Source organism: Branchiostoma floridae, chromosome 15, assembly GCF_000003815.2.
Source record: "Branchiostoma floridae strain S238N-H82 chromosome 15, Bfl_VNyyK, whole genome shotgun sequence".
In the NCBI taxonomy this organism is placed as follows: domain Eukaryota; kingdom Metazoa; phylum Chordata; class Leptocardii; order Amphioxiformes; family Branchiostomatidae; genus Branchiostoma; species Branchiostoma floridae.
Window position 1 is genome coordinate 10,197,285 of NC_049993.1, and position 12,215 is coordinate 10,209,499.

The window sequence follows — 12,215 nt, forward strand, 5'->3', positions numbered from 1 at the left end:
CTGCAATTATGCCGTATGATTTCTAATGACAGTGGGATTTTATCACAGCTGAGATGATGGGCTTTCATATGAGGGTAAGTTTGTATGCCAGTATTTTCAGAAAGTTGAGTTATTGGCACTGTCTTTCTGTGCCTTTATGTACACATTTCAATGTGCCAAGGCTTGGCCTGCGTCTCCCCTACAAGAAATGGCAGTGTTGCTACTGAATTAAAAAAAAAAAGAAATAATAAAATGATGAAAAATTTAGCAAAAAGAGATTTGCATTCTGTGACACATTGCGCCATTTTGCATCAACAAGAATTCGCAATTTTTGGCAACAATGCCTCCGACTGGCACTAATTGACACCTCCAGTCTCTGCTACTTCCAGAATGCCTGCTATAATTTGGTGCCATCTATTGAGATGATTTGATATCTTATTTCAGAACATTTGAAGTTAGTTTATTGTTGTTTATTCTTTATTGTTTTATTGACTCCTATAGCTGTTGACAGCTTATAACTACAACAGCTACTCTTCCAGGAGTGACAAAATTACACAGAAAAATTGGACACTGGGCATAACATACACAACTACTAACTTCAAAATTAATTGTAGTTACATGTACGTTAGACCTATGTGTGTGTGTGTTGACCCCTACCTGAGGTCCGCCCCTCGCTGCGTTCAGTTGTTGGTTCAGCGTGATGAGGGTGTGTGTGTGTGTGTGTGTGTGTGTGTGGTGTGTGTGTGTGGTGTGTGTGTGTGGTGTGTGTGTGTGGTGTGTGTGTGTGTGTGTGTGTTGACCCCTACCTGAGGTCCGCCCCTCGCTGCGTTCAGTTGTTGGTTCAGCGTGATCAGGGTGGCCATGACGGTCGGGTGGACGCTGGGCAGACCCATGGGCAGTCCTGGGGTCGTTCCAAGAAGTCCTGCAGATAAACAACAACAACAACAACAACACATTAGTACAAAACAAAACTGATATGCTTGAAGAATTATGTTTGTGAGTGGAGAGCAAGAGACCTAGAGAAAGTACAAGGGATAGAGAGAGGGCAAGATAGAGAGAGAGAAAAAGCAAGGTGTGGTTGGATATGCATGACATTTGGTACATGGGTAGATGCTTCAAAATAAAGTACAAGTTCAATACTAGCACTACCTTGATAAGGGTTAGACATCCAGGTAACAATATACACCAAAAAGCAGTTGCTCAAATAACTGAACATGATTTTGGAAACGGTCAGACGTTTCAGGTAGCATCCACTATCTTTCTTCAGTTTTGTAAGTGTCACTGAATCAGAATGTAAAGTAGAATCATATCTACTAGTTGTTTGAGTATCTGCTATTTGGTCAATTTACAGTAGTATTGAGTCTCCTAGTGGCTTTCATGTAACAGCAGAACTTCCAGTTTTGATATCTGATGTTCACCCTCAGTCAAAAATTAGGTGCAAGTTTGGGAGCGCAAAAGCACATCATATGAACTCCCAGCCCTGTACATTATGGATGTCCCTGTAGCTCAACTTGTTCCTATCAAAGAGATATCTATTGCAGATACCTGTTCAAATTCTGGGAAAAAATTCTTGGTTGGGACTGCACCTGTCTTTCAGAAAAGACGTAAAATGGGTGTCCTGTGTTCAAGGAGATGCATCAAGCAGGTAAAAAGCAAAGGACTAGCAAACCCTCCCTGCAAAACTATACCCTACAAAAATAAGTAACTTGTTGATCTACATGTATGTGCCACCTGGTAAACAACAACTGACCATGTCTGACACTTGCAGACACAAATCTAGACTAGATGCCACTAGGCACTACAAGGCGAACAACTGACCATGTCTGACACCTGCAGCTGCGTCCTTCCCTGCAGGGTTCTGCAGCCCCAGCAGCTGGTTGGCTAACAGCTGCAGCTGCACCTGTGTAGGTGGTGTGTTGAGCAGCTGCGCTGGGTTGGGGTCGGGGAGAAGGCCGTTCTTACCAGGACCAACCTGGATGTGTATGGATCAACACAAGATGTATAAAACATAATGCCTAACATTCCATACACACTCTAGATCTGGTGGACTGGTATCACACTGGCTTCTACTTGAATCACACAGGCTCACATAGAATAATTTTAATGAAGTATACATAAAACATTTGAATACCAGATTTGGATGTTGAAATTGATGTGAATACAATTTGTTATCTTCAAGGACACCAAATTTTCTAAACTTCTGGTGCTTTTTTGTATTGAAACATTTGCTTTTCAGTTGGATATGAGTCTATGACATAGATATATCACCCTCAGTCCCAGCCCTCCTGCAAGTAGGGTCACCGTCTGGCTAGCAAGTGATCCAACCTGCGATCGGGCTGGTACCTCACTTGATACGGAATACACCGTATTGTATTCTATTATGTGTACATACTGAATCACTGTACATGTCTAGGGGTGTCATACCCAGCTAGTAATATTAACACTATCACTCTTTTATAACTACAAGTCTCCACTTACAGAACTGAGGGCGGTGGCCATGACAGACATCAGCCCCGGCCCGTTGTGTCCAGGCGGACAGAAGGCCACCCTGAGGTGGACGTCCTGTAGGGGATGACCGTTGGTTTCCTGTTGCACAATCTCCGCCTGTTCCGGCAGCTCGAACTCGAGGACGGCGAACCCTCGCGACTGTCCATTTGGTCCCACGGAAATCTGGAAGGCATGGATTACTGTAACTCCTGAAATACTGTAAATGCAGAAATTTTCGTGGTGGTTTAATGTTTGCGGTTTTAGCGGTGGCCCCACCGCAAACATTTTTTCATGGCAGTATAAAGAGACTACATGTACAGTGCATGGTGCTACCGCAAACTTAAAACCACTGCGAAAAGTCCTTTTCCCGCTACCGCGAAATCAAATCCCTGTGAACTTAAATGCATTTACAGTATTTGTAATACCGTTTTACGATCACAGCTTTTGAGGTCACATTTTTATTGGGATGGTATCAGATGATATCAACATTGTTGAATAAAATATTATAGATTTTTCTAATAAATTATGGAAATAAGATTCTCATTTGCATAAACTGTATTCATTCATCATCTTTTCTATCGAAATAATGTAACACAAGTTGTTCAAAGTATGGAAGTCTTAGGAAAAAGGCCATTATAGCGATTCCTCATAAATTATGTAAATGAGACCCAAATTTGCATGATTTATGTATAATTTCCACTAACCTGGCAAAACATGGGTGGGTAGAGCTGGCTAAATATCCTACTGAGCTGGCTGGTGTCTCGGAAGTCCATGGGGAGTTTCTCCACCAGTAAGCACTTTGAATGGAGACTGTCGTGGGTGAGCAAGTCTGGATCCATGATGTCACAGCACAGAATCCTGGTCCCTATTCTCCTGCCTGTGAGCTGAATCTTGGCCTGGAGGGCGGACTCCTTCTTGGTGTATTCCACAAACCCGTAGCCCTTACTGAGTCCAGTTCTGTCGCTGCGCAGCAGGAAACAGCGTTCTAGGATCCCGAACGGTCTGGCCAGCTCCTGCAGCTGTTCCAGCGCGTACAGCTGCGGGAGGTTGGCGATGCAGAGGAGCGAATCGTTGGGCGCCAGCGTGACGGAGATCTGCCGGTCCTTGTAGGAGGAATGGTGCAGTTTGAGGATGGCGGTGCCAGCCTGGTCACCATTTTGGACTGTCACTTGGGCTGGAGGGAAAAGAAAATGGAATTATCATTAATAAAAAATAATTATATACCATTATCAGTTATTCTGTATTATGTCAGTACAACCAGCATGTCCAGATGATGAAGATGATTTATTTTGTATTGGGGTTAAATTTGTGTGTTTAGTGGTAAACAGAATATACTGTATTTGCTGTGTTGCTACAAGTGGTGACAAAACCTGTAGGTTATCAAATTTTTAAGCCACATGGCCGCTTTGTACGGCACTGCAGTGGAACTTCCAGTTTTTATATCTTGTGTTCTGGATCAGCTGTACTTTGATTTATTTAATATACATGTACATGTAGCTCTTGCAAAAAAGTGGTATATAGGTTTGGGTCCACAAATATGCAGTTTGACAGACTTTCACTAGGGGGCGCAATGCTCAAGGCCTATCTGAACAGACAAGATACCCAATATACTACAGGCCTATTTCCCTTCACTTCAATTTGTCCATCCGATAAAAAAAATCTGGCAATTACCTGGAAATGGAACCCTTAAACCCATTTCCCAACAGGGTAAATCAATTTGGTACATGAATAAATCATCTTTCCTTACTTCAGTAACGGCCTCATGCGTCATACCATACAGTAATTGGTAAATATTTGTTGATTTATATCATACAACTTACAAGGGCTGTATTTACATTCAATATCAGTGTTCCAACTCTGACAGTATTTTGCAGCTCAATAGTTCAATTCGTAAAAAAATCAAACTCGCCTGTGTGCTCGACTGTTGGAAATTTGCAATGTGCATGAAGTCTTTTTGTTTTATTATATAAGCCTTTGCCAAGAAGTTTAATATGTTATACTTATAGGGCCTCTATATGTGTCTGTCCACAGCATATCTTTATATTTGGTTTACATGTACAGTAATTTGCACAAATGGGGGTTGGGAAACCGAAGGTGAAGTTCAGTAATTGGCCTCCTGGTGGATGTCTACGGTAATACATATATTTGCATCAGTATTTCTGCTCTTGATGCCTCATTAGTATTCCTGAACACTCAGGGCATGGGGCCACAGTGTCCTTGTTTCCCTCTTTCAGGGCTCGAAATACTACCTGCATATGCACGTTAGTGCAGGTAAAATTGGAGCTGTGCAGGTATTTCTGTATCTACCTGCACCTAACCTGCACTTGTCCATGTACTGGGTGTTATACATAAATGTCCTATATATGGATTGCTATTAGCTGCATTGAATGTTACCACCTATTAAGTATAAAAGAAAAATAGCAATGCTTCCTGAACAATTTTAGTATAATCCATACTTCCTATATTCAGAGTGGTACAGGTAAAATTTGTCTGGTGCAGGTAATTTTCAATGTTACCTGCACCAGTGCAGGTATGCAGAAAAAGGTATTTCGAGCCCTGCCTCTTTAGACAAAATCATTGAAAATGGCAATAAAAACAATATTGAAATGGCGACAATTGTCTCTTACAAGACAGACAAAGCCTGGGAAAGAATGGACTGGATGTTTTAGTCCTGTGGTTTAGCAGCATTTGTTTTTGCAGGATTTTTAACTTTTCTCCCTCGTGTATTAGTTTTGGGGTCTCCAGAGGATGTCATCCATAAAGTTAAGATAATGTGGCCTCAGAAACATACAAATCTTATAGAATTCATACAAATTTTACACATGAGTTTTGCTAAATACGCAATACTTACTAATCTGTAGGACCAGTGCGTGGCTAGAACTAGTAGAAGTAAAACCCAAATTACCCTGACATGAGGTTTTCGAAGTTCACGAGGATGGAAAAATGCCTACTAGTATATACATGTATAGCAAAGAAAGAAAGGTAAATCTCGAACTTCGAAGTCGCCATCTTTTATTGCCCCTCATGTCACACAACCCTGGCATTGGTCCATAAAATTACTAATATTCCTATGCATTCTTTAAAACTCATATCTGACTACTTAGGCACCCCTGTTGAAACACATGTTCATGAACTCTGTCTTCTGATGTATTTCTTATGCCCTCTCCCCACCTGAAGGCTATAACATGTCAGAGGTGGCAGGAAAACCCATTTATTCCCTGGAAGGTTCCTTGAACTTTTGAACCTTGCATTTCCAACAAGACCAATTAGTCATTACTGGGACAATTTCCATTCCCCGGGGATGTTAAATCCAATTTGGCAAAATCTATATGTACTAACTCTACTTTTATGATGCAGGCTTAGCTACATGTGAAGTCTTAGTTTTTACCTTTGGCAAGCGATTTATGTTTTGGGGTATTTGTAAATAGCATAACTCGAGAAGTCAGCCGTATTGCTGCAAAAAACCTTGTTTTATGTTTTAGAGGTGGCACTTATTATTTTCCTACTGTGTGACACAGAGAATTCCATTCCATTTCCTTGCTGTCAAGTCACATTTTGCAAACAACTTTTCATATCAACACACATACATGTAGTTTAACAGCCCAATACCTGAAACTTCATTCTTATCAAAGTCCAACTTTCACAATTCAGAATGGACTACATATACAGTGACTGACTGACTTCAGTTCCCGTTATGTCTGCATTTTTGTTTCGTAAATTTTCGCTTACTCAAGTACCAGTACTCTTATGCTAATGATTAATTGTACTTGGAGGAAGACAGTCAAAGACAGGCTGACAAAATGATGGCACTAGTTCAAGTTCTCAAACAAAATTTACAGATGTGCAAAATATCTATTCAGAGGTTGGTATGATAATCGAAGAGATACACACACAAAACAACCCTGCAGATCCACAGTAACCTGCCAGGAGGTCAAAACTTACACCACTTCATCCTTATGTAAACTGCTATCTACCAACTGATAATCAACACCACAGCACATTCTGAACCAATGATATGTGAAAAAATGCTGCTGCAGTACCAAGGTCAACCACCAGGACGTCCAAAATTGACCACCCCACCTACACATTTACCAAAAACCATCCCAATCCAGTGGTTTTTGAGATATTTCCCGATTCATCAGCCGGACGCAAAACAATCACCTCCATTTTCAGTAGGTCACAATAAGAACTTTGCAAACTGTACAGGGCCAATAATAGACTTATGCACTGGAACAGTCACAGTCGTATGGAAGAACGCAAACTGACAGGACATAAACTTGATAAAGGTCACACAATGTACAACATGTTTTCAATTGAGCTCTGAACTTCAAGGCCATGTCTAGAAATGAGAGAGCAAGCCGTGTGGAGGCGTAAAGCATTAAAAGGAACCGTAATATACTTAGATCATCTCAGCCATTTGAACCATATCAAAATGTGACTTTACAGTGACTCATTTAAAACGGGGTTCAAAGAAAGAGCGACATTGGCACTATAGATTGAGAATGACATCATGATAGCCCAAAGAAAATTATAACAGAATTTCACACACACGCACACACACAAAAAAAACCCGCACACACACACAAAAAAAACACACACACAACACGCACAACCTGAAGACTTTTTGGTTTTGAAGGAACAGGTACTAGTAGGGTCTACGGTTTCTCATTTTGGTCAGAATTTCAGCAGTTTAGTTGATGTAAGGACGGATTTCAGTTGTTGGGTCCTAGGGGTTAAACCAGGAAAATCCTGGCATCATAGGTTACTTCATTCAAAGAGCAAGCATTCCTTGTAGATTGAGCTGCTGGATACCCTGATTTTTTTTAAGGATAAAGATGACCCTTGTGACTTTCTTCTGGAGAAGAATTGCAAGTGTGCAAGCAGGTTTTTCGTGCACTGGACAGGTCTCAGTCAATGTGGTGCCTGCCCTTTAGCATTTGCAGACTCGGGGCAAGCTATTACCCCTCTGCGTGACGCTGGCTATATGTCGAGCGCTTGTTCAGAATCGTTCATCTTCGTTAAGACACGACCCTTCAGTTTACCCCTCCTGATACCATCTCCTCCACAGCCTCTCTACCTTAATGTAATATCTATTGGATAATCCCTGCAGTAATGTACACTAATGTTATTTGCTGAAACTCTTTCCTGGTATAATTGACACACCACTCCACTCACATGCACATGCATGTTTCATTCATAAGCCTATGTTGATTGGATTATATGGATGACATAAGCGCGCATAGATTTTCTTTGGTTTAGGAAAAAAAATTGAGCATGCAGGAAATCATACAAAACACCCGCAAAATGGACAAATATATGCCATAAATTGCACAAAGTGCGCATAAATTTTCTTCTGTTTGAGAAAAAAATTGAGCATACTGTAAATCAGACGAAGGCCATTGCAGCTGCAAAATGGGCAAATATAATTGCCATAAATTGCACAAAAAATATTGTGGTACCCACCACTTATAACTCCACATAGTGTCTTTCCTCTCATAATTTCTCGTGCGTTTTGTTTTATTTGTCTCTTGGTACATTTCAAGTTCTCATCTTTTCCATGATCCTAAGTCTTTCGTCTTTGTCAGAATAGATTCCTTGTATCTTCTGTCAGTTTCCTGGCTATCTCTGGGGAGTTGTTGAGTTTGTTAAATGAGGAAGGAACAGACCAAAGGGTCTCAGTAACCCTAGCCATGATTTCCCTCCGGATGGATTCAGTCTTCTCCACAGGAAGAAAGAACAAATCTTGGATGGAGTTGAAATAGCTCGTTAGAACATTTTTAAATTGTTGAAAGCCCGCTGCCGAATCCCCCCAGAACAGGGAAGAATTAGGCCATAAAAAATCAATCTGCTGTTTCTCAGATTGAAAAAAAAAGAAAGAACTAGAAAGGCAACATTTGCTCTTGAGCAAATACAGCATATTTCCATCCATCTCCATCCTAATACAAAAATGTAGTGTTTCAAATCAACCTTTTGCAGACATTGACCTACCCCAAAACATCCTCGCAAAAATGGATTTTTGAATTCCCCCCCACAGACACATGCACCAGAATGGACTCTTCCAAAGCACTCCCGACCATACAAAATGGACTGGTCTACGTGACCCATTTTCCATTCGTAGAGCTAAAGCTATCCGAATACCAAATTCTAGATCAGTTAAAGCTTTTTCAAGAACTTGAACATACATTTTTGGTCAAAAATGGCAAAAAATAAAAAAAATTAATAATTCTTTAAGTTATGTCAAAATAAATTCCTTGTATGGATTGAAATCTGAAGATGCTGAAATGGAGTATGAGCATGGCAACAGAGTCTGATTCCTGACGGAGTACAATTTCAAGACATTTAACAGAAAGACATTTTACTTTTTCGGCGAATTTTGCCAAATGTTGAAATTAGTGAAGGGACTTGGTAATGTACATGCAGTAATTCAAGTTTCCTCCCAGTGATTTGTTTGTTTTCAAGCTGCTAAATGTAAGGGAACACTTAGAGTTGAACTAGATGGGGATCTTTTGCCTAATCGATCTAAAAAGTCAGACTTCTACTTTTGACTTACAAACATGAAAAGCAGAGATGATTTCATGTCCTGACTTCTCCCCCTCCCCCTCTTCCTCTCATGTCACTTTATCCATTAGTGTGCTGCACCTGGGATCTATTGGCTTACTGTAGATCTGGAAATATTCACGATGGTTCAAGTTAGCGCTGAGTCTTCCCATTGACCTCTCTATCACTAAATCACTCTAGTTTTTTGTTGTTCTGGAATCAAGCAAGTTGTTTCGACTCCAAACTTAAAGGCAACCTATATTAGCCCGAGACCATTTTTTTCACTTCTCTAGGTAATATGATGGAGCAACACCATATTCCATTCCATACCAACATTCAAGGAGCAAGTATCCGATGCCAAGTCTAATTTTTGTGGGTTACATTATTTAGGAATTCTTAGCACGGCTTGTTTGTGCACTGTTTTTAATCAAGTTCTAAGTATGAAATAATGATGTAAATGTGGGAATATAGTGCAACTTAGATCGCAAATTTATACGGATTGCATTATCCAGGTTATTTTATTTCTATCGCTCTAATTAGGTTGCCTTTAAAACAATGCAAAACCCTTCTTTTTTTCCTCCCAGGAAAATAAAGCAATCTACAGTGTTAAGTAGATAATTCCCCTCCCCAGAGGGAGTGCTAGAAAACCACTTTGTTCTCACCACAAAATAATCTTCCTATTTTCAGTTCCGTTTTCTGATCTATGCCTTTTCTGCTGTAGCCAACACAGATTCAATGTCCTGGTTTTGCAAAACAAGAGATATAAAAAACCCAAGTTCTGATACAGTACCTAGGTAAACCACTAGGGGGCCCAACATCTAATCATGTCTATGATCATAAGTCCATTTTCGTAAGTTATCAATCCATCCATTATCTTTTGAGATAATGCTGCTAAACCTGTCACAAACACTACTACAAACACCTGACTAACAAATTCTACCAAAAACAAAACCTTTAAGTTTTTAGAAAAGGTAAAAAAAACAAAAACTGCTGCTACAGTCCAAGCATGTATCTCAAAAGCTACAAGTGTAACCAAACTAATTGACACCGTTTAATTTGTCCAGGGCATTACAATAAATTACATACAAAACATGGAAGTTCTGCTGCAGTGCCAGACATGCACCAGAGGTCAAGGTCAAATGACAAGGTCAAAGGTCAAGGTTGATTTGTGCCCCCTTGTAATGCGGCAGAACTTCCAGTTTCTGTATCTTTTGTCGTGCTGTACCACTACGGTCTTGTTTACAGACAGGAGTCACAGGACTTTGAAATACCTTTTTCTGCATACCTGCACTGGTGCAGGTAACGTTGAAAATTGCCTGCACCAGACAAATTTTACCAGCACTACTCTGAATTTAGGAAGTATGGATCATACTAAAATTGTTCAGGACCGTGATTTTAAATAGATGGTAACAGCTAATAACAATCCGCATGCACCTACACCATAGGACAGTTATGTATAAAACCCAGTACAGAGACCAGTACATGTTAGGTGCAGGTAGACACCAGATATACCTGCACAGCTCCATTTCTACCTGCACTAACCTGCATACACATGCGGTACTTGGAGCCCTGATAGAGATAATGATGATGAACAAACAACTATATTGTACTGGCCTGGCACCGGTTGCACAAGCTGTATGAAAGCCGCTGTCTAACGTAGCAGACATAAAACCTACATGTCTAAACCTGCCATTATCCGTAACAACCCGTTATAACGTTGTTATCACAGCCAGGATTGTCTCCGCAAGCACAGTCTGAGTGTCCGCTAAACGCCGTCATCTATCAAGTTGTCTCTACATCCGATATCAAGTTCGTTTCTGAAACTGTATGCGGCTCCTGATTTTTAGTCATTTAAAATAGAATGTCCTATTCTTCATTTTGTACAAAAGATACATGTAGAAGTTACATTGTATACACAATGTACATTCATAACAAGAGAAGAATGTATAATGTGAAACATGATACACGGTACTATCACATGTAGAAAATGTACATCTGTCTTCATTGCAGTTTAATGTATACATCATTGTACATGTACGTCAAAAATCATGTAAATTCCTGCATTATCCCTTCTTGACTTATATCAACAATACATTTTAATTACATTCAATGACAATCAATTTTAAGCCTATTAACCAACCAAGAAATGCTGATAATGCAAAAAAAATTCAAATAATGATAATTATGTACTTAATTGTGCTGTCTCTAAATATATTAAACTGAGACACTATTTTTGACTAGCAGACACAGTAAATACAAAGCATGGCAAGTACAATGCTACACGATACTTGAAGAATTTGACTCCCCAATCATTTATCAGTTCAATTGTCAATATTCTTTTTTAAAGACAACCACAGTTCAGTCTCTTTTGGGCAGGTACTAGTAAGCATTTGTTACTATAAGTAGAGGAATGTTTCCAAGCTACGTATACTGCAGTTTTACATATGACTGGTGTGTTTCTCAAAAGGGGGGCTACTATAAGATACAACAAAACTGCACAATCGCTAGGACAAACCAGCCCTGCGCAACGAACAAACTACATTGTAGGTTACGCCAAAAAATAGTTACTCAAGCAACTGGATATGGTGTACATTGTAGGTTCTCCACTAGGTGTCGCTCGTCGCGGGAGGAGCTATCCGTCGCATTGCGATGTCGTTCCCATCCGATGAGGCATCAGATTCAGAGTGGTCTGCAGAGTTAGGACAGCGTAAGCTTCTGACGATTTTGAAAATCAAGAACAAGATGAGGGGAATGGCCAGTGAGTACGCCAAGACTTTCAGGACGGGGGGTTTGTGATGTGCGCTGGTGCAAGTTGGTCAATTGTAGCTGTCACAGTAGGTGTAACAGTGGTTACAGTACCTGTAACGGTACTTACAATAGCTGCAACGGTGACCGGGTCTGTGTGTAAAGGACGGGTGACACTTCTGAATTCTGTAGCATTTTGATTGGTCGTTGAGGGAGGGAACGTTTGAGCATCGCACTCCGTCAGAAGTCCCGACACATTCGACAACGAAATCCGTTTGGACTGGAACATCGGTACTCGACCATATCAGTGCCACTGAAGCAAGCCCGGCACTTCCTACAACAGCAGACCTCTGACTTCTTGCTGGACTTCTTGTTGCAGTCTTGTAGGCACTTTGCCTCTGTGGCCAACCAGCTCATCGACATCGCACAGTCACAGTGTAGAGGGTTGTTGTCAATATCCAAACCAT

General features: G+C 40.5%; 1 protein-coding gene across 4 annotated transcripts in view; it reads right to left on the minus strand.

Annotated features, from left to right (window-relative positions):
• Positions 1-12,215, minus strand: part of LOC118431372 (ribonucleoprotein PTB-binding 1-like) — a 58,670-nt gene that overhangs the window by 20,513 nt on the left and 25,942 nt on the right. For all 4 annotated transcript variants that reach the window (XM_035842508.1, XM_035842509.1, XM_035842510.1 and 1 more), the window contains exons 3-6: positions 3,171-3,640; positions 2,458-2,649; positions 1,798-1,951; positions 786-901 (exon numbers count right to left, since the gene is read on the minus strand). In XM_035842508.1, the coding sequence (XP_035698401.1) occupies positions 786-901; positions 1,798-1,951; positions 2,458-2,649; positions 3,171-3,640 (932 nt within the window). The remainder of the gene's footprint in view (positions 1-785; positions 902-1,797; positions 1,952-2,457; positions 2,650-3,170; positions 3,641-12,215) is intronic.